The sequence below is a fragment of the Falco peregrinus genome, chromosome 2, assembly GCF_023634155.1.
Source record: "Falco peregrinus isolate bFalPer1 chromosome 2, bFalPer1.pri, whole genome shotgun sequence".
In the NCBI taxonomy this organism is placed as follows: domain Eukaryota; kingdom Metazoa; phylum Chordata; class Aves; order Falconiformes; family Falconidae; genus Falco; species Falco peregrinus.
In genome coordinates, this window is record NC_073722.1 from 12,048,402 (window position 1) to 12,071,155 (window position 22,754).

Below are 22,754 nucleotides of genomic sequence, written 5' to 3' on the forward strand. Positions count from 1 at the left end.
TATTACAGTGTATCTATCTTCTGATTTTTAGAAACAACTATGTACTGAATTAATACCCAAGAAATAACCTTCTAAAAATTGGCAAGGTAAAATAGCTGATTCAAAGTCCTTTTATGTTAGCCTTTAAAATTAGCAAATTTGACTGAAGTTGGTGAAATACCCTACTTTAACATAAGCTGGAGGCAAAGTGGATAGATAATCCTGGAGTCACAACAAACATTACACTGGTTTTGTTCCAGTGGTCTTACGGGATCATAAAGGCTAAAGACATTAAGCTTCCTGTTAGTCAGGGCTAGCTGATGAAAAAATGTTCCTTGAGAGAATTTCTTCCAGTTTTAGGACTAGGCATAAGCTATAGGAAGTGTACGCCAGGCGGTAAAGGGGGATATTTCTTTTTTTTCCTCAGTTGTTTTACTCTTTGAACTACCCTGAACAATTCCTTTCTGGATGCTGACTGCTTGCAAAGTGGCTGTCACGCCACCTGTCAGAGCCCAAGTTGTTCACGTTTGGCAAAACCCATAGATCAAGTGTAGGGGCAGCACAAAGCTCCGCTCCCCCCCGTGCATCTCCTGCACCTGCTGCTTTCGAGTGGCACTGCTAGTGATGGACGCAGACCTTGCCACGCCAGACCCTGTGCAAACACGGAACAAAACGCCTTCGCCCCCAAAGAGATCGCAACTGAAATCCAAGACACAAAAGAACAGCTGAATCCGCAGAGGCAGGAGAGGCTTGTTTTGTTCCCTCTGTGCTTTCACACAGGCAAGAAGCAGGCAGGGCTGGCTGACTGCATTTGAACTTTTCCAGGAATGAAAAATGGCCCTAATTTTGCAATCTTGTTTTAAAAAGTTACGCGGTTTAATTTCCAGGGCAGACCTTTGTTACAATGCTGAAAAGCACTATAATTGCCCCACCTGTTGTTTTCCTTATTGCTCACTGAAGGTCTCTACTCACGTCCTGCTCGCACGCGGAAGCTGCTGGGAACATGGCTGGTGATTCAGCTTTGCTTGCGGCTGTCTCTCTTCTTTCTGCCTTCCAGCAATGTAAGATCTTTGGGGTTGCGTGGTTGGGACTTGGGGAGGCTTCCACCGGTTCTGAAGTACTGGAAATTATTTTATGATAAACTGGCTGCTCTGTAACTTTAATTTCTGAGAACTCCCAAGATTTTTCCTGTCGGAGCATTGTTTACCCTCTCTGTAGTCTGAGAGGGAGCTGGCTCAGCGGGACAGATTACTTTTCCTGGTGGGAGAAACTAATCTGTTTTCAGTTCTATTTTGTTTGCTGACTTTTGGAATCATACTATTGTGAGAGCTCATAACTAGCTGTAAAGTTACCCCAAAGCCACACTGTGTCTCGGTTTTGAATCTTATTTAGGCACCTATAGAACTGAAAACCTCAACAGTGAGAGTAAATTCGTGAAATCAAATACACCAAAGCTGGCTTGAAAGTGCTGTAAAAACTGTTTCCTGAAGTAGAGATATAATACTAAGTATCTGAAATGAAAGAAGAAAGCAAACCTTTACACCCAGCAGCAATAACATAAATTATTCCATATTATGTCTTCACTGTTACATTTCTTTAAGATCTAAACGGATTGATTTTATCCCCTGCTGACACGCCTCTGAGAACCAAGGACTCGAGAAAGAAGTGGGCAAGTCTGAGACGCTCTTTTTGCTTTATCAGTCTAAGACTGCCATAGCATTTTTAATGTTTGTTGTTATTTTCTTAGAAATAAATTGATTCATATAGTTGTATTTACACTAGGAAGCAAGATGCATGCAGTTGTGCTACACTAACATGAAATTAAGAGCAAGTTAAAAATAATTACTCTACCTTTTTTTTTTTCCAAGTATCTGTAGCACTGCCAACTTATCTAGCAAACTATCCATGCGGTTTGATTTTTCATTTGTTCTCAAAGCTTCAACTACTGAAATAACATTTGTACCCAGCAGAAAAAAGAACCCTTGAGAACGTGACCCTTCCAGGTTAAAAAAAGCCAAAACAACAGAAGGCAAATAAAAAGCACCTAAAATTTACATTCTCTTTTTCTGTCAGCAGATCAACTACAACATACCCTTGTGAACTTCACAGTGCATTTCTAACTGGTGGCAATATTTATCATCAACTTCTGTGAAAGCTCAGCTTGCCTGCCTTGATTTTTAACATAAAGGTGTGAAGGATTAAAAAGAAAGAAACAAACATTACCTGGAAAAATTACTGCAGTTTGAAAACTCAAGGAATTTTACAGATAGTGAAACTGTGAAGGGAGGAGGAAAGTACCTACCTGGTTTTCCTTGTGACGGTTAATCCGTATTAGTTAATCTTAGTTAAAAATCACAGAAAAGACAAGATAACCTGGGTTTTAATTTCCACTGGCAGTCTGACATCAAGACCAAAGAGAAACCTGTGTAAGAATCCGGTCTGCTGATCTGATTTAAATCATCACAACTTGGCTTACTTTCAGCACGCTTTCTAGCATGGGTAAACCTGCACAGATTAATTTGTGGGAGTTCAAATGAACGTCGTGAAACGAGCACCGCAAGCACGTGCCTGGCTCATGCCAGGGGAGTCACCCAGCGTGTGACCGCTTGCTGTGAACAAAATACACCCCGCACAGGCAGCACTCCTGTTTGTTGGTGCCCGCCCTCCCGTTTATTCTGCTGAACCTCCGGCCACGAGTTGCGAAGGTGCTAATGGGCGACAGGACCCCCCTGAGGCAGTGCTGGAAGTCAGGTTTCACTTCACAGTCATCAGAGGTACAAGAATCGGGGTCTCAGAACCGCCAGTTATTGGAAGAATCAGGTCAGGTGAAGATTAAGCTGTGCAAGAAATGCTCTAGGGTAGAAAGAAAAAGCAGAAACAATGCGGGAAGCGGTTTCCAGTCATGAATCCAGTTTTAAGCAGCTGAGATTTGCTTGAGAGATTAGCGTTTCGCAGACTGATGGGAAAACAAGGGAATCCAACGAAAGGACAGAATGAATCCTAGTGATTCATATAGGAGAGAACCGGGAAGACAGGAGTCCCACGACTCCTCCATTTTGAAGCATTTCTATGAACTAGCAGCTTTTAAAATCACTCTTAGTAACTCCAGGACCCAGCAAGAAATTATTTTCAAAGTTTGTTGTTGTTTTTTAAAGTATGTTAGGCCAGGCCATGCAAATGAACATGCACTATCATACACTGTGGTACAGGTAGCAGCTTCTCTACAGGCTTTTTAACACATATAAAATGTTTGGGAGTAATATTCCTTGAAAGCCTGCTTTGTCCCATATTTTCAGAGTAAAGGTATTAACTCAGTAACCATAAATGCCACCTAAAGATGAAAGCAAAAAGAAAAAGCAAACAAAGGCAGTCAAACGTACTTTGTAACTACCTCAGTCATGTAATTTAGCCTGCTAGAATTGAACAATTTGATACAAGGGGAAGAAAAAGCTATGAAAATCTTTACTTACTCCTGCTGCAATGCTTTCTGCAGTCCTCCCGACAGCCCCTCCAGTGCGTAGGGCAGAAGAGCTCTCCCATTGCTTTATTATTTACTTTAGCCCATGTAAAACTATAATCACAGAACTTAAAATTCGGCATTACATCATTACTTCCCATTCACCAGAAAGGAACTAAAAGGCAAGTCCTATGCAGTTAACCAAAAAACACAGTAATTATTCCTCTCCTGAGCTCTTTTCAAATCCCTGGTTCACACCTGTCTTGTTCTGCACACCGGGCTCACTTTTTCTTTTAGGGTGACGTACATGACTTTAGTTCTCCCCTTATGCAGTGCCACAGCTTGGTTGCTTGGTTTTCATTGGCATGTAAAAGACCGCTTGTCCCTAACTGAAGCAAACTTCCCATCAGTCGCAGTGGAAGCCACTAAAGAAGCGGATTTTATGACGGTCGGCCGTACTGCCGTACTATCACAAGCAGTTTCTGTGCATGGTTAGCCTGTCCCCCATGTGCAAACCCTGCCCCTCCAACCAGAGCCTTGCTGGCCAAGCAATACCAAGGGAAAACCGCATTGCAGCTGGGGCCGGGGTCATACCATGGCCTTGACGATTTGCTTTGGTTAACTGTACCGAACAAACACGAATGATTTGGCCCCTACAGTGCCTTCATCTTCTTATTCCCTCCAGTAAGTTTATTTTGTCCAGCATCCGTTCAAGGCCTTTTTTCAACTGATGTGGATGCAATGAGCCACCTTGGCTTGCCTTAGTTCCCCAGTAGAAAAAACCCGGTCCCAGACTGGCTGCAAGCATTGCATGGCTCAGTGGGGCCCAAGGAACACACAGCTGGCTAAAAACACCGTTGCACAAACCACAGCATGGCTCACCTACTACTTTGACTGATAAGCCAGGCAGGATTTGGCAGCATGTCTCGTCTGTCATATAAAATAGATCATTCTGAGGGCAACAGAAGTTAAAAAGCAACTTTCCAGTTAAGTTTTCCAGGAAAATATTTCTCAGAGGTAATTCTTGTGCTTCTGTGAGTTTCAGTCTCCCTGAGGCATGTTCCCTAAACCCTCCTCCCTGCTGCCATTCTCCCCTTCTGAAAAGGCTGCAAGCTGGCAAATAGCACGTGAATCTCCAGGCATAACAAGAGATACATGGGTGGGAGTGGAGGAGGTCTTGCTGGATGTAAATACAATGCAAGGTCCTGCAAACCCGCCTTACAGAGAGGTAGCTGAGATGCTGTGACTAGTCTCTGGAGAGAAAGGTTAAGAGGTCACTTGAACACAGCCCGTAATTACTTATATGGGGAGAAGACGGATGGGAAAACACTTTTTTAGGAAAAGGCTTTGGCCGCAAGGCTAAGATAAGAGGGGCACAGGGCAGCACCGGTGGTATCTCTAGCCATATTTTAATGCCACCACTCCCAGAAGGGAGGACAGAAGGTATGCTCCGGCCTTCCCCCTTAGCCAAGCCTTCTTAGTGAACTCAGGTGGCTGCCTGGATTCTGGATCCAGGTAAAGTTTTGGTACAAGGCAGATAGCAAGCTTCTCATGCAGGGTGGCTATGACATGGCCAGAAGAATAACCCCAAGTGCCCAGGGAGTTTTAAAGTCAAACAGGGTGATGCCCAGTAGCTGTGCTACATACAGAAAAACCCTGTCTGTGTATTGCCTTGTGTCCTTGTCAGCTTCTGTTCAACTTTCAGGGGGAGACTTCCACAAGGAGGGTATCAGTAAAATGAGGTATACGTATACATGTCAGAAGTGATCCTAGAAATACAGTTGAGAAGCGCAGAGATAGTCTTTGATTGGTTTGGGGGTTTCTGATAAGCAACCAATACTTAGTCCCTGTACAGTAAGTAACCTATCCTGCTCACGGCACTGCATCTGTTCTAAAAAATGCTTTTTACAAGATGGGTAAGTACTATCAACTCCAATCAGTGGAGGCAGAAACAGCATAGGTCTTTCAACAGCTAGCTCTCCAGCAGGTGGGGTGGAGAGCAGGGAACAGGCTCCAGCCTCCCCAGTTGCAGCTCTCCACTCTTTCCAACATACTGAATTTTGAGAGTCTGAGAAAATAACAGCAGATGGAAAAGCATGCGCTATATGATACGGGCAATTAACTTTAAAAAGGTGGCTACCAGATTTTTATTTCCAAAGTCTGTAATGCTGACCTACACTTCAAAGCATCACAGCTCTTAGTGTCACTAAACCAAAACGACCATATGCTATTCAAACGTATGGAAGGGAAGCGACCTCCACCAGTGCAATTTGGTTGCTGAGATACTGCTCAGGCAGCGCGCTGCCGCTGTGGTGTGACTGGGCTGCTCCTGAGCTGTGTTGTTCTGGGATTCAGGTGAGGCAGAAGGATACTTAAACCATAGCCAGTGTAGCAAATGCAAAAAGAGAATGCGTATATTTCGGAAACAGCAATTTCCCCCTTCCTCATGAGTGTCACTTGTGAAGATAAGATCTAAACTTCTGTAAGGAAAAACTAGGTTATCTAATATCGGTCTCTATGTCAAACAAAATGGAAAGAGCTGAAGAACAACGATCTCTATTAAAAATATTACTGATGCAGTTGTAAAAATATTACAGTTGCAGGGATGCAACTGAAACGAGGGACTGTGTAATTTGTGAGCCCTTATTTTTGCTTGCAGGTCATTTTGCTTGGCTGGTGGGGAAATCAAGAATGAAGCACAAGGTCATGCCCCCCGCTGTCACTGGGGCTCCAGAGTTTGACAGAACATTTCGTGCACAGTAAGTCTGGAGATCATTAAGATGGTGGCATTGAATAACAATTCAGTCCAGAAGAGAAGCGAAAACGTTACCTTAGAAACATTACCTTCTCTTTGCATCCATCGCTCAAAAAAAAAAAAAGAAAAAAAAAAGAAAAAAAAAAGAAACATGATGAACAGATCACTTTTCAAATGCTTTGGCTGTTACTTAAATAATAACGGGGTAAGTTCAGCTCAGTTTAAACAGTCACTACTCAAACTCTGATCAAACTAGGCAATCAGATTACCCAAACCTAAGTAGGGGTTGAGAGCTAATTGATCGTAATTTAGAGAATTCGGATGTCCTGGATCTAGCAAGCTGTGCTGTCGGTTCTTGGACTGTAGTTAACGTCAAACACGTGGAAAGCAAGAGCACAGAAAACCTCTGTCTTCCCAGTGGGCCATGGTGGAATGGCCTGTCTAAGAAGATTTCATTTTCCTAACGGTCTTCGGTCTGTGGTTAGCTAAGGACCCTATGCAAAACTGTTTATTTCAAACAATCCCACCTGCTGTAACTGTAGTTGTAGTGGATAACAATAACGAGACATAGAATACATCAGAAAACATATTAGATAACAGAATATATGAGCTATAGAAGGTTGCCTAATTTGTTAAAAAGAAATCCATTCAGGACAACCAAGAAAAGATATCCCAACAGAATCTTGGGGGGAAAACCAAAGATGTCCACAAATCAAAGTGTTACGGTCCTCGCCATAAGAAGAGCTATCGTGTGCTGTGTGTGCCTGATGGTGCTCATCAAGGCAGTTGGCCTGGGCAGAGCAATCCAAGCCGCCTGTGCACAGCTCGGTGCTTCCCCTTGCAGCCTGGGGAACGCTGACCCACACCGAGCATGGGGGCAAGTGATTAACAGCACATCCATGTGCTAGAATTCCTGCCTGCCTCTGCTGCACAGGCATGTGGCTTGGGATTATTTTCCATGTAGTTAGAATGCAGATCCTTCTCTAAATCTAAATACCAGGAAAATATTTTAAATAGTTTGTATTTGAGATTACAAAGAAGAGAATTTTTAAGAGTGCCTAATGCTGGCTGGCCCATGCTCTCACTGGACTCGATAGCGTTCACTTTAGTGACAACAAAACGAGACCAAAGCCGATTCTCCTTGAAAATCCTGCCCATAGTTCTTTTCCTTTCCAGACTAACGTTCTTTCATATTTATTCTGCAGACAAAACTGTGTGGAGTTTTACCCAATATTCCTGACTGTCCTCTGGACTGCAGGATGGTTTTTTAATCAAGGTAAACACTTTTTGGTTTTATCGTGGACTGAATTTTTAGGTAACTTTTTAAACCCCTTTAGTTTTATCAGGAGGTAAATGACTGCAGACATCTTTTTCCCTTCTTTTAATTGCATTACCTTAGCGTGGCCTTCCTAGAAGAATGCTTGGTGACACTGAAATCCCCACTTAGCTGTGGCATTTCACCTAGCCCCACCGGCTTCCACTTCTCTCTGCACACCAAGGAGCCAGTTGCATGGCACATTTATCATACATCTCGTGGATTTTCAGGGTGAATCATTCAGAAAAGCAGCTCCCAGATGCTTCCCACTAACAATTATTTGCACATTATGGGACAATTCTCACAAAACATCAAGCATAGCTGTTGTCCCTGGGGACAAGGCAGCCTGAAAAGACTCAGGTCAGAGCACTCATCCCTGTGGCTGGACCCCTGGCTGATGGAGACGGAGCTCAAACCAGCAAACCTTTGGTTTTTTTACATCCCAGATGAGTGACACCACCACGGGGCTATGACTCATTTGTTTGTTCCGGGACACAGCACCGAGCACTGAAGCGCAGCCTTAACAGTGGCATGTCCAGCCATAGAAATTGTACTTCAGGGGAGCAGCAGGGACTCCTGAGCACCCATTACATTTTCTGAGGCACCTGGCAGGGGGCCATTTTCTAGCCAAGTGTTCTGAACTCAGACACCCTGGAGCTTTCATACCTCTCACACTGCTGGACTTTCCAAGGCTGGACCATGTTACCCCTAACAGTGATGGAGTGGGCTCTTGTAGAGCTAGAACTTGTGACAGGGCCCAACTTTTGCATTTTGCTTTATTAACCCTTCCCCAGCTGATGTTTTAGAAGCACAAGGTCTCTGGGCTGGTGAAAGGGTAACTAGCTCATGCCCACTACCCTCCTCTTCCCGAACGACTAGCTCACTTCTCCATTTTCTATGTCTGCCCCGAAACAGTCATTTTGTTTTGGGGATCTCTTATAGTCAGAGTCCCGTCTCCACTGCAAATCCAATGTAAATCCTAAGTAGCATCATGTACCAAACTAGATATGAAATATTGCACGTGCTCATAGACAGATGATTGAATCAAGGAAGATCACAGCTGCCAACCCACAGCACAGACAACTGCTCTCACATGTAAGAGAAGACAGATTATGTTAACCTCCCCTTCAAGTCATTTTTTTCAGCAGAGTATCTCCCATAGGTATGTTTACACGAGTTAATCCAGAACACAGTAAAAGCTGTCCTCTGTAACACTCACCCGCATGGTTTGAAAGAATAGAAAATTAACTAGCACTGCTTAGTCCTGGGTAATACGACTGACCTACGCACCCTGCTCCATCTATCAAATGGAGGTGACTTTATACTCTTCCCACAGGGAGGTCAGAAAGCTAACTTCACTACAGCTTTCTCTCATGTCCTTGGATAAAACTGCCATATAAATGCAAAGCAGGTTATTAACAACATAAATAAGATTCTCTTTCCAAAACAAACACTCCTTTTTAGCATGAATGGCCATAAAAATACAAAATGACAGCACTGGGTCAAGCCACAGTGCTCCAGCCCACTATCCTGCCTCTGGGATAGCCACCAAGCGGGGGTGGGGCCACAGGTTCCCATCAGTTCTTGAGATCTCCTTTTCAGGGAAGGCTTTTGTATTTTTTTTTGCACAGTCCTATGCCCACGCCTATCTGTAAACCCACATCAAGGGCCTCGTATAGTGAATGTTTAAGAATCCATTTATCTCTTTGGAATCATTCTTTCTCAATATAACTTCCCAGGGTATGGCTAGCTATGAAAATGCCCAGAGCTATACAACCAGGAAACATAAACTAAAGTGGTTAACTGTCTACAATCCTAATATTTTAGTTTTCTGGTTTTTTGTTTTTTTGTTTTTTGTTTTGTTTTTTTTTTTACCCTCTCTATTAATCTTTTCTTTCCTAGAATTAGCTTCCTTTCTGGGTGTGTTGTACGTGTTTGCCCGCTACAAGTACTTCCACGGTTACGTACAGTCTGTGAAAGGAAGGTAAGGAGTTACCGACTGGATGCACATTCGAAGCCCCAGGCTGTGGTCTGAAGCTGGGCTGAGAGCCAGGGGCTGGTGGTGAAAAGGGACTGTAACTGAATGCAACGTGTGTGAAGTGTCAGCAAGAGGTCAGGGCAGAGGGCTGGCTGTTAGGGTAGGAGCCTCGGTTAAGACGGGCACGTGCTACAAGAAAGAAAGAAAAAGTTTGCTGCCCACCTTGTGGGTGCCTGCTTTGTACTGAGCATATTTGCAACCTGATTCGGAGAGGCCTGAAAACAGCAGCACAATTTTGCAGCTCAGGACTGCTGTAGGATGGGGAGACTGCTCGGGCGAGGCTTGCAGTGTGCCTGCCCAGCTGCTGTTTTCATTTGCCCTCAGTATGTCACATTAAGACCTTTACTCTAGCTGTACAAAATGCACTAAAGGAACGGAGCAAATCTGGCCTTGTAGGCTGATGAACTTTCACCAAACAGATAAAAGAACACAGCTTCAGATAAGCACACGTTAATGAATGTTAAGTGCACAGCTTGTAACATGGATTTTGCTTCAACAAACATGCAGGCTGGCAAAACACCGCTCCGCTATAGGCACTCAAACACACAGTTTATTCCTTGTTTCACTGAAGCCACTGCGCTGTCTTCTGGGTCCTGACCTAAGGCTCCTCTTCCAGCACAGATTGCCAGTCATAAAAAGAAAATAGCATGATATGTGCTTGTCATAAGATCAAAAGACCTGCGATGTACGTTTCTAGAGGAAGAAACAAAACAAAAGACAGCAGCAAAAGACTGTACTACAGGGCTATTTTCCATAGCTTGTAGATCGGCGTTACCATTCTCCTTCACTGCAGTCTCCGCCAATCCTTCATCCTCTTTGGAAGAGCTGTTGATCAAGAGAAGGGAGAGGCTGTGTTTCCCAGAGCAAATATATGGAGATAATTTTATATCTCCCAGGCAGAGATGCAGTAATTCAAATGACGCAACGAACACCAGCCAGAAGACTAGCAGCTACTAAGGAAGTTTGGGGGGCAAGCCTGTGTCAATAAATAGAGAAGCACAGCATAAAAGGCTTTTCCTTAATCAACAAACTAAAAAGACCTTCGTTCAAGAAATCTTTCCCATGCTTTACTTCAGTACTCTTAGACTGAATAGGTTCAGCCTCTCTGGGAAGTCTAACAACAGGGGCTGGCCTCGCTGTTAGAGCTTTACGCTCTGGCGAGACTCTGATTTCCTTGCATCAAGCAGAGGGTGCCGAGAGCCAGCCTGGCAGCCCTGCAGAAGGGCTTTGCTGGAGTGCCTGCCGGGTGCTAACCTCCAGCAGGCGCTTCAGCTAGCAACAGGTCAGCACAAGTCAAGCGTGCGGAACCCGGCCCCTAAACACAGCGCGAGCCTCCAGCAGCCCTGCTGGCAAGAGTCGCGCTGATTCCCAGCTGTAATCACTGACCACAGCCCTGCTAGTTACAAAGACAAACCCGGTCCCTGTGCGCAAAGAGCTGGTTACCACACACACTCGTGCGCTTGCCTACAGGAATTGCAGTTCGGGTTTGCCACGGCAGGGGTTCTTAAGAGCGCAACAGGAACATGCACCTTCTACTTGGTTTCTGTGCTGGAGAGGCCTTTGCAAGTGAGCTGTATCCTTTGCTTTTCCCTCCAGCTGGCTCTAACAGATACTTAAAGGGCTAAGCTAAAGACTTTCTTCATGCTTTCCCGAAACCGGGAAAATCTTGTACTTCACCATTTTCAAACCTGTGTCTAGATGTGGCACGCCCAGAAAGGCTGCTTACATCTCTAGGCTCCAGTGAGATTCTCAGGCTCCCCATACTCCCAGGGTGCCTGAGCACCCAACCTTTCAACCCTCACGGGGACGGGGATGGCTAGCTATAAATCAAAGGCTGACAAGCTCCTCGGATCTATCTCCAGTGCTAACACGGTGGGATTCCCCAAAGAGACCTTCCATCGCTTGCTTTGCGGGCAGAGTCCAGCCCAGCAGCAACTCCCAGAATATGCCTGTCGGACCAGAGCCTGCACCTGAGAGCAGCCCCAGGAGCGTGCGGGGAGGGGAAGCGCCCCGCTCACCTGTGCCTGCACAGCACGCTCCGTGTGTCAGAGCGGCAGCGCTCTCCCAGCCTCTCTTGTGGGAGCTTTCAGTTTTGTACAAATGAAATCACCCGATCCTCTCCCATCCTCAGCAAGTACCCTAATGGCTGGGTTTTTAGGGTCGACACTCCAGTCCAAAAATCCATCTCCAAGCCAAAGCGATAACCCGTAGCAGACCTAGCAGACCTCCCAGCTCAGTGGGGAGTACCTGACCAGCAGATGCGGATGTAAGACACACGCACACCTCTCCCCCCGTCCCTAACTAAGGCTTCTCTCCCCCACTCCTACACCTAGAGTGGCAGTGAGGCGCTCAAGCTTGTCTGCAGCTTTACCTGCAGGTCTTCATATCGTGGGATGAAGTAGCTTCATCCTGGAGCAAGTTCCTAACTTCCACATGAAGATCTGAAAACACTGGGGGAGAGTTTTCCCATAGACTGGATGTTTGGAGTATCTCTCCTCCCTAGCAAAAGTCACACGCAGGGATGGTTTATTACCAAAACAGCCCAAGGTAGCATCACAGCAACGATCCTTTCTGATTCTACACACCTCTTCTTAACTGGCGTGGACCAGCAGTTTCACTGTAAACACACCATGTACAGCTTGTAACAGTATTTTTCTGCTTTCCACTTCTAGGTTAACAGGTTTCTATTTGAATTTGATAATTCTAACTTGCTTGATAACCCTGGGTGCAGCTGGGATTATTAACAGCTTTCTGGATGAATACCTAGACTTCAGCATTATGAAGAAACTGAGTAAATTGTTTTGAAGACTGTTTGTGGTGGTTGTTTTTTTAAAAAACAAATACATAAGATGGATGCTTTCCCTGAACACCAAAAGGATGATAAGTTGCATGTGAATAAAGTATCAGAGCTCTTTACTAACAGCCCACTGCAATGTAAAATGCATGTTTTTCCTGAGCTGTTTACGCTTTCTCCTTTCCCTACACTCTTGAAAAAGAGTCGGTAAGACAGAATGTCATGTCACATCTGCATTTGCAATTAAATGTTCTGTTCTCCTGTACAGTACTGTAAACCCTAAACAAACGACATAAAACTAAAAGCATTAATTCACTAAGTAATGTAGTTGCAGCTGGCACCGTGTGGTGAAAATTTATTAAATTGATTACTGCTTATGAAAAAGTCTTTTGTCTTTAATTAGGAATCATTTAACTTGGACAGTGAGCTCAGGGAGCTCAAGGACAACTTTAATGAGCAGGTGGTGTTTGTCTGGAGCCCCCTGAACAAGCCAGATACAAGCAGGACCATCCAGGCAATAAATACTGTGTGCAGCTATGTCCTGACAGTAACTCCACCGTGCTCGGGCATCTGGCCAGCGTCCCTGGAATGTGTGAACCTTACGAATCATGAGATAGTGCACGCCTGCACTCAGCATAAAATTAAAAGTTTACATACACTAGGTGTGTAAACTATTTTTCTTTTTCACCAAGTATAAAGGCAGGCAAGCTGTGGGACTGGGCCAGAAGCCCCACCTACGGGTGGATGCACTGTGTAGGAATTTTCCCAGTTACTGAGAGACTCCTGGCTCCGCCGGCTGCAACGGGGCTTCCCAGCCAAAGGGTGGGCCTGGTGATGTTAAATTGGTAACTGGTGATGTGTCCTTTTCTTAGTCTCTGTAACGCTTTGCAGTAATGCTTCGACACTTTGCTCCTATTGCTCTTTTATCATATTGTGCATAATAAGTACTACTGTTTCCTTTTATCATATCACATGCTATTTTCCTTTATTATATTGTAATATAATAAACTGCATTTATTCTTGTATTTGGGTTGGAATTAATTTTTGCTTGGTGTCCAATCAATCGGCAAAGCACACTGCAAGCATCAGCCCATCTTACCCGATGTCCTTCAGCTTTGCCAACGCCTCTGTAGTCTTCCTTCACTCCTCTTCATTTCCCCCAGCAGTGCCATTCATTCTGCACAAATGTAAAGACACACTGATGCAATATGCTGCTGCGAGGTCCCGATTTTCCAAGTATATCCAATCCCACTGCAGGAGGCCGTTTAAGCATATATGGAAACACTGCTTTCTTCAGGAAAACATTTAAAGCTGCACACAACCCTACACTTTTCTGAAGACCTTTTGGTTATATACACACATTTACAGCTCAACATGTGCTCAAACGCTCTTCTCGTGGAAGTGGGGCCCTCCAGTAGGCAGATCCCAGTCCTCACACAAAGCCTCTTGAGCACAGGCTGTACGGCTGTACCCACAACGTGGCACTTGTGAGAGGGAGAGCCAGCCCAGACAAAAAAAAAACAAAAAAAAACACCAAAAAAGAGACACAGATGCTTGCTCTTCTAAGAATTGGGTCTACTGCGTTGTCTCTCCCTTCAAGGCACAGATGGTTGGGGTGTGGAAAAGACTAGAAAAATGTCCCAGCATGGCCTCAGCTCTGGGAATCATGACAATGGAAAACAAACTGACTATGAAAACAGTTTTCTGCTAAAAGAGGGGAAAAGTCATGGCTTACCACTGAGAGCATAAAGTATGCTGATGGTCAGCTTAAGCTATGTAGAAGAACAGAGGAGCAAGGCCATGCCTATTTTGGTAGCTCCTGATAATTCAAATTATTTAGGCAATACTGAATATACTCATGCTAGAGCCAGCAGGCAGAAATTTTCCTTGTCACGCCTCAGAAGACATAATCTGGCCAAAAATACTGCATGTTAATAGTGGTGCTCGGTCAGGCCTATATAATGAACACGCTTAAGGTATTTCTAAAAGTGTACTGAGGTTGATAACCTGACCACAAAATAATCAAGTGTTGGATCAGCTTCATAACAACCTTTCATACAAAAAAAGTGGACACGTGTGGAAGTTAAGTTTGTGATTAAAAGACACAGCTTAGTGCCTGCAGGTGGCAAACGCTGAAATGGCATTTGAAACAATAAAATGACACAAGTACAAAGGTACAAGACTTGGGTCCAGCAACGGCTGCTTGAGGGGGAAAGGATGGATTGTGGTGGTGAGCAGGCTGGAGCTGACACAGCTGTGGAAAGGGCAACTCTCCGGCACTTGTCTCCAGAGAGAAGGTACGACAGGGCCAGATTTAACAACCACAGAAATCACCAGGAATTCTTCCACTAACTTTCCTTCTGTGGGCTGAAAGACAGAAAATCCACCCACCCATGACGCCTTCAGACAGTCAGGGGCAGCAGGATGTGCTGCCACCAGAATTAAAACCAAGACAAAGGTCCAAAGTACGTAACAGGCTTGGAATACACTAGAGGAGGCCCAAAGGTCGCTGCCTGTGCTCAGACAGGCCTTTGCCTCTGACATTATTCCGTTCCAAGCTGACCTGTTGTGGTGGTCTGGCGTGTTTATAGACAGCTTCCCATAGCCCATCTACTACTGCATTGCATTGCATAGGAAGGAACAGGCTGCTGTCGCTCAGGAACAATTTCACATGCCAAAAAAATGTAGGTGTGAGGCTGCAAAGCGTCACCCAGCAGCACAGAGCTAGAATGCCAGGGCAGAAACACGAACCTAACGTTTTAGCATCTGCACCAGCTAACGAGAGGGCAGAAGCAGGCCTAGAGGTGAGGATGCCACCTGTCTTCTGAGTCACTGCTTTTTCCCCACTAAGCCAGGGCAGAACGTTGAAAAGTGCTAAAGACTGACTCATCTAGAATCAAGGCCAAACCACACCTATAGCAGATGGATGCTGCCAGGGTCCGTAGTTTAGTCCTAGTGAGAACCACACCATTGCCTACCTGCTGCTCGAGGAGCCAGCATCAGGCTGCACATTCAGCACGCGCTGTGAGTCGATGCAAATCTTCATGTTGGTCACGATCGGAAACAATGACGGTCCCTGCTGCAGCTTCAGAGCCAGTCGGTACCTGGGGGCCTCTTCCCGAGAGCATCTTCCCAGCAAGCCCTGTGCCAGCACACGCTGAGGGGCAGCTCTGGTAAGCTGCTCTGATCTGAGCCCGCCTCCTTCTTCGCACCCTGTTCTGCACATCCAAACAGGAGAGGACTGGCGTTAAGGAGAGAAGGGGCGCCTCACCTTGAAGGTTGTGTGTGGAGCCAAGCCACACTGGCATCCCCAACAGCAAGCTGTGCAGAGGTCCGGTGCCTGATGCCCCACGCCTCTGGTAGGCTGGGAACACGGAGAAATCGGTGTCGAGCCTTGAAGGCTACATCGCGTGTTCGTCCTAAACAGGTCATATAAATTCAACAAGTCTACATGCACTTTCCAAAAGGCTTCTGACAACACGGTTCTTCTCACACTGTAGTACTAGTAGGTTACAAGGAACTACTCTAAGTGTGCATCTTCACACTTCCCCAGTTTCCCCATGTCTTCTTTCCAGTTTCTACACCCAGCCCTGCATCTCCCTCCCTCCACCCTGCCTCACTTTCCCCAGCCACCAGACTCCTACACCCTGGGCTGTCCATCGTGTTCCTCCCCCGAAAGCACTTCCCTACTCCTTGCTTTTGCTCCCTACAGAGAATAAATATGTAAGTTTGGAGCCGCCACCTCTAACCGCCCCAGTTACGAACCAAATGCCTGGGCACAGACCTCACCTCAGAGCACAGGCAGTTTCGGCAGCTCACCTTGCTCCGGGGTAGGGGCACGGCGGCCCCCAGGCAAGGCAGCCACCTGAGGAAGCACTGCCCCCCGCAGCAGCCCACCACGGTGACCTTGTGGCCCTGCTGTCACAGGGGAGCTGCTCCGCTGTGCCTGCTGGGGCAAACTGGGGTGCAGGGACCTTACCGGCTGCTGAACAAGTGTGGGGCAAGGGGGGCAGCCTGGTATGGACTATACCCCCCGTAACGCCCCAGTTCACCTCCTCCCCCGGGAAGGTCACCCACCGAGGCGCAGGAGTGGGGCGAGAAACGATCCTATAAACCAGCCTGGTATATGACTCAGATAACCATCTTTTATTTGGTTCTTTTTTGCTTTTGTTTTGTGTTTTGTTTTGTTTTTTTTCTTTAAAAGTGGTATGTTAACATCAGGTCTTTTTCTACATTTTCAGAGCTCTGTACAGGTCTTAAAAGGAAATAAGCAATGCTTAATGTACAAAATAAAAACAGAAAACTAGAAAAATCTGAATAGAACGGAGCAAGTTGCTGTCAGGGATACAGTACAAATTAGTAATTAGACGTCATCTGAAGTGCAATACCACTGCAGTAAGGATGAGTTAAGGAATGAAATAAAAATACTCTATTTTAAACAAACAGTATATATATATATTTTTATATGTATATATTTTACAGATAGTAGACCCAGTGATATCTGTAGAATTGTAAAAACATATTTACAAATAACTTTTTTTTTTTTTTAACATTACATATACATCAGCACCATAGTAAGAAAGGAAAAAAAAAAACCCCAAACAAACCAACCCCAAATCTAATAAAATCTACCTCTCTAGTACTTGGTCCCAGTACGGAGTATTTGGAGGAAGCTTAATAAAGACAACAGAGACTCAGTCTTCAACACCATTTATTCCCCAAAGCCTGTACCTCCCTGACGCACACGGATTTGCACGTGGCTGCTGCATGGTGGTCGTGTGTATCTAAACCCTCATTTCCCAGCTCTGTGTCGGCAGGCGACCCTCGGCCACTCGCTCCCAAGAAAGGAACGCTGCTGTGCCGTCCCCAGCGCCGTCCCCCGCGCCATCCCCATGGAGCGGGCTTGCTGCCTCCTCATCCTGGCACCTCTGTCATACAGGGCAGGACAGGTACGTGCCACAGCAGGTCGTCGCTCCCTCACCCACGCGCTCACGCAGACACACATGCACGCACGATGCCCTCCTACCTTCAGGGTACCACTTCTCCCACTGTTTGCCTGTCCCTTCTGTCCCAGCTAGCCCTACCAAGAGCCGCTTACCCGCAAGATGGACTGAAAACTTTGGCTGGTGCTCTCTTTCACTGAATTAGTAGGGCCCAACCGGGCTCCGGCTGAAGCAGCAGACAGGCAAACCCCTATCGTCTTCAGTAGGAACTGGCAGAGGTCCTTGTGCTGTATTTTAAAAAGGGGTTAGCTAAAAGAGATGTAGTAAAGCATTTTTTAAAAATTTAGCAGTCAGGGCAAACTGGATTGATAGCTCACCTTGACCAGCTAGTCCATATTAAAAATGCAGCTAGTCCTGCTCACATTATAGCATATAAAACAGATACTTCCCCTGTCCAGGTAAGCCCTGCCAGGGATTACTGCACAAAAGGGAACCGTAAAGGTGCGCCGAGATGGTTCCAGGCCCATTTTGCTCCCACTCCTTAATGCGATGCATACCTGTGCTCCACAGGGAAAGGCAGGACTTCAAAATGCAAAATGCCAAGCCCCTCAGCTCCCGTGGATTTCGGTGCTCAGCACTTTGCATCGTCGGGCCCAAGGAGAGCGGCGCAAAAGGAGGTAATTGGTAGTTGGTACTGGTAGTTGTACACTAGAGACACTTTCGCTGCAGAGCACGTCTTATGGCTCACAAAGGCCAGCGTTAGGCCAAAAGTTCCCAAACTTTTTGGATTGTGGATCATGTTAACATTTTTTATGCACCACTATATAACCTGATAAGCAGCTCTCAACTGAAAACACTAAAAAGGTGATAGGTTTTGGAGGACAGCTTACCTCAGCCTCAGAATGCAGCTTGGGGACTGCTGCTTCAGACATTCAGAACGGCTGGCATCTCAGTATTGTGCAAGACGCATCACAACTTCGTTACAGTGCTGCTCAGCACCGGTCCACACAGTGGAGATAGTGATGCATCGCTATTACCTAAGAGCTTATTTGGGCAGACCCTGTGTTTGTAATAACTACATCAATTATTTTACCCATCCATGAATGATCTTTCGAGTAGTCCTTCACTGGTTCCTGTTCTTCAAATACTGCAGTGAATTTTACCCCGGCAAACCAGAGAGATTAGAACAGACATCTGTTTAAAACCGAAGATCAGGTTGCGTATAACATCACATCGAGAGCCCAGGCATGCCAGGGCAATATCACTTGCCAAACCTGCACTTCTCAAGAGGAGAGGAGAAACTCATTCTGCATGCCAAACCCTGCCTGCACATTTCCTCATGCCTGTTTTCTCCTGGCCTGCCTGCCCCTTTTGTGGCAGTTGTCGCTCACCTTGCTTGCCACTGAAGGATAGGAGGGGAAGTAAGCGAACTCAAAACATACTGGGGAGGAAGGAGAGAGAGAGACCCCCACTTAAGACCTGTGCTGATGTCTTTTGGTACCTCTTCACCCTTCAACACTGTTTGAAGCTGCTGTTCTGCACCCCCAGGCAGCAGATCCACACCAAAGTGCTCCGACAGGGAAGTGCTACTGCAAGTCCCAAGGGGACTAAATAGCTCATTAAGTTAACCCTGCCACCTAAGCCATCTCTAGCAGCAGTCCCCTAATCAAACTGTCCTCACCACACTGCCAAATTTATGTTCTCCTACACTTCTATTGGATTTTTATCACTCCGCGGTGAAAACGGTGACCTGCCTGTGACTGTTTAGGTTTGTCCTGTGTGTGCTGCACATCCCTCGTGACAGCCCAGAGCTGGCCCTGTGGGTTTGGCCGTGGCTCAGCGAGACCCGCTTACCCCTGGGGCTAAGCCCGTTTCTGACCAGGGCCCGTGCGATCGCCCGCAGGCATCTTTAGGCTCACTCCTGGCTGTTTTCATCTGCTCCCCTGAGAGTTGCAGCGATTGCAGTTACAAGAGGTGGGAGATACTGGGACTGCGCCACTCAACTGTGCAATGAAGCCTCACTTCAGCGGGGAAGGAACAAAAGTTCCCAACCAGAGGCATCAGCTGGCTTTTCCAGTTTCCCCATTCTGCCCTCCCTATCCCCCCACCCCCACAGCGGGTGCTGCCACACAACGGAGATTGCTTGGTGGAAGTCTTGGGATGCCGATGTTTTCATCGTCCCCTGAATCTTCCAAAGTTGGCTACAGATCAGCTTAGTTTGCACGATTAAAAACAAAAGAAAACAAAATAACCCCAAACTAAACCAATTCGAACAAAAAAACAACAATCCAAGGATGGGGAGAACATCCAGCTCTCTCTCTTCTTTTTTCAAATGCAACAACCAAAGCTCCAGACTATACAAGCCCATTCACTGGGGGTTTCCAAACAACTCATCAAGTTCTTGTATCCACTCATCCCCTGGTCCGCTCTTAATGATGGAGTCCACAAGGTCTGCGCCCTCTGCTAAACTGGAGAACGACCCCCCTGCTCCTTCATTACTGTAGTTGTAGGATATGTCCTGAGTGGGATTCCTCTCGTAGGCCTGGCCTTGGCTGCTCTGAGCAAAGTTACCACCTGGCATTTGCTGCGTTGGAGGCTGGCTAAAGCCAGACATAGCAGGGACCCCTTGGCTTATTGCAGGCATTACCATCGGCCTGGCCTGGCTGGCTCCTTGTTGCCCAGGTAGTGGCTGCAGCAACTGTCTCCCCATCGCTGGGTTCAGGGCTCTTACTGTCCCACCCGTGTCCACAACTGTCTGTGGGAAATGTTGCTTGGACAGCCGCGGCTGCCCAGCCTGCATCGGGTACGTTGTGCCGTTGTTGAAGGGCCCCATTTCACCGCTAGTCCTTCCGGGGACACCTTGTAAGCCTCGCTGCTGCCAGTTTTGTGTTCCTTGAGGGACGGTCCCCATCAGGTTTTGAAGTCGTGGTGCTTGTGGCCTGGGTAAGACCTGGCCCACGGGTCCTTTCATCTGCTGCTGATGCTGGGGAAGAGCAGAGTTTACCAGCATGTTCTGACCAAAATTGCCGACCATTCCCACCGCTTGTCCAGAGGCGGTCTGCCTCGTTCCCTGGCCTGTGTTATGTGCCATGTTCATGCCACTTTGGTTTGGGTGCTGCAACATTTGGCTCATCCCTGTGCTCATACTGTACATTCCCGGCTGGCTGGAAGAGGCGTTGCTGTAAGGAGCCATGCCCATGTCTGACTGGCCTGCGGTCGTGGGCAGTGTGCTCGGGTTCTGGGAGGGACCCATTGCCATCATGCTCGCATTCTGGGCCATCATTCGGGATGTCCTCATGCTCTGGAGGGCTGCTTGGTTTCTCACGGCTGCTATATCCTGGGGAGAACCTACACCAAAAAGGGAGGAAGGTAAGGAAAAAAATCAGAGTCCTGTAAATCTTAACTAACGTTCCTTTGCATAAGAGACAACCTGTAGGAGCCTTCTGCATCACAGTAAGATTTCAGATCGCTGTGCTTTCTGAGCGAATAAATTATTGTTTCATGTGAAGGTTAGCAGTGAGCTAGAAGGTTATCCATCCTGGGGAGATGTGCTTGCTGCCTAACGTTTGTTGTGTTTCAGAGATTGTATGTTCCCCAACTCGCTCCGGCTGCACCCTCTGTCCCGACCTGCCAAGTCCCCTCTCCTTGAGGGTGACAGTTCACACAGCTCAAGCGCTGCCCTAAACAGGAATCGCCGATCACGTTATGGATTCGATTTGTGAAGCGGGACGCTGTTCAGCAGAGAATACCATCAATAGAGACTAGCAGCCTAATTTCCCTTAAGGCCTAAAACGAGGCTGGCAAGATTAAAAGGCCAATGATTTACCCACTAAGTAATTCTCAATTATGACAATTTTGGGATGCGTACCCCAAGGTATTCATGGCTTCAGGTTTTTGAAGAATCCAGGCGACACAACTGCATGCCTGATGCGTGGTTACAGCCATGGTTGCCTCCCTGATAACCACCTTCCCAGGTACCTAAGCTAGACAGCCACAGAAGCTGCAGGGCTAAAACAGGCCTGCCTTTTCCTTACTTCACTAGGATCAGAGCTTAAATTTTTAAGAAGTGACCTGAGAGTCAAAGTCCCCTTTCTAAAGCAAACGTGAGTCTTCCTTTTTGTGTGTATTTTTTTTTCCCCAGGACCAGTGACAATGTGCACCCTCCTCTGTTAAAAAAAAATAAAATAATAAAACCACTCCCTAAGACTTCAAAGGTGTGTATGCGCTGTGGTTCAGTAGCACTCATCTCCTTCAGATAAGCCTAATTCAGCTTGTAGCAAGCAAATGAGAAAGCTTCCACCCGTCTTCTTCAATGGCAGCAAAGCAGCTGAACTTCAGTTTACCATTTGAAGCTCTCTTTTGAATATCTCCATTTTCCATTTTCAAGGCTTACTTTTGAAAGACATGTCAGGCTTAGAAGGCCAATCAATTTTTTAATAGCTCAGGAGGCACAAATGAATGGATTTTCTATAGCATTGTTACGGATTAAGTCTATGGAAAGAAGAAAAATTGTTTTTTGGGGACATTTAAAGCAGGGAGAGTGTATTAGTGAATTGACATTATAAGCACATTTTACTCCACCTTAGGCCAGCGATGGGAAACCAGAAAATCCTAACCTTGTTAAATTCCCCACCGTGGCAGATAACTGAACCATGCTTGTGTCTTCCTTTCAGGGGTGGGGGGAGCTATCGATTTCTGGGAAGCCAACATGCTTCTGTATTTACTATCTTTATTTAAAAACAATTACCAGAGCTCTGATTATGCCATGGGTCTACTGTGGTTTTCAGCCACCATACCGAACTAAACACAATGCTCTGCAGCTGAAGCTCTAAGAGTATAAGGCACACAATTACTCCCAGCTCAAACATTATTAAATGCAAGGTATAAATATAAAATGGTTGCTTTAAGAGTCATGAACTGTACGACAAAATCTGAATGTTCTTAAATCAATCCCTATCTGTTGTCCCTCAGTGGCAGACAACATGCTTGAACATCTGTGGGGAACAGAGAACACTGGGCTGTGTTATTCACGTTGGCTTGGTTTCCATGAGGAATAGGTACGAATAAAGGAAATGTCATTTCTATAGTTTTGCACATAATGCAGAGGACGGCTACATCTCCTTTTTGCTGCAGCAGGACAAGCTTCTAAAGGATGCTTTTAGCTCCAACATACAGATAAATGAAACATTTTGTAGCATGAAGAGAGACCATCTGGCTCTCAACTGAACAGGGCAAATGTAGTGGCAGCTTTTTACTTTATCTGTGCTATGAAACCATCTTCTTAATGATCGGCACCGGGGTCCCCTTGATCTTTCTTAATTTAGATCACCTCCTCCTTCCATGATTAGAAGCAGTCTCTTTTTACAATGACTTCAGCAAGTGTTTAAGACACAGATAGTATTAAAAACTTACTTAATGCATCTTTAGCTATTTTTTTAAATTGAAAACAGCAGCTGAAAACCTCCAAAGGAGT

General features: G+C 46.1%; 2 protein-coding genes across 3 annotated transcripts in view; one reads left to right on the forward strand and one right to left on the reverse strand.

Annotated features, from left to right (window-relative positions):
• The first annotated feature begins 743 nt into the window (after nt 1–743).
• Nucleotides 744–12,722, forward strand: MGST2 (microsomal glutathione S-transferase 2). Of its 2 annotated transcripts, none has more exons than XM_027790122.2 (5): nt 744–1,040; nt 6,096–6,195; nt 7,397–7,467; nt 9,409–9,490; nt 10,338–12,210. In XM_027790122.2, exons 1-5 carry the CDS (start codon nt 983–985, stop codon nt 10,423–10,425), a joined length of 399 nt encoding a protein of 132 aa, XP_027645923.1. In that variant the 5' UTR covers nt 744–982; the 3' UTR covers nt 10,426–12,210. The 2 variants fall into 2 exon arrangements, with proteins under 2 accessions (XP_027645923.1, XP_005239904.1); XM_005239847.3 differs by lacking the exon at nt 10,338–12,210 and adding an exon at nt 12,217–12,722 and having other exon boundaries at nt 757–1,040.
• A 2,950-nt stretch (nt 12,723–15,672) lies between these two features.
• Nucleotides 15,673–22,754, reverse strand: part of MAML3 (mastermind like transcriptional coactivator 3) — a 253,261-nt gene continuing 246,179 nt past the window's right edge. The window contains 1 exon segment of the mRNA XM_055795233.1: nt 15,673–20,629. Coding sequence (XP_055651208.1) covers nt 19,650–20,629 — 980 coding nt within the window. The 3' untranslated portion in view covers nt 15,673–19,649.

Bases quoted from the DNA above. Each gene is read 5' to 3' on its own strand.
- MGST2 (XM_005239847.3), top strand. From the start codon at position 983: ATGGCTGGTGATTCAGCTTTGCTTGCGGCTGTCTCTCTTCTTTCTGCC. The intron at 6,196-7,396 runs GTAAGTCTGGAG...TTTATTCTGCAG, and splicing joins GACAGAACATTTCGTGCACA to ACAAAACTGTGTGGAGTTTT. The intron at 7,468-9,408 runs GTAAACACTTTT...TTTCTTTCCTAG, and splicing joins AGGATGGTTTTTTAATCAAG to AATTAGCTTCCTTTCTGGGT.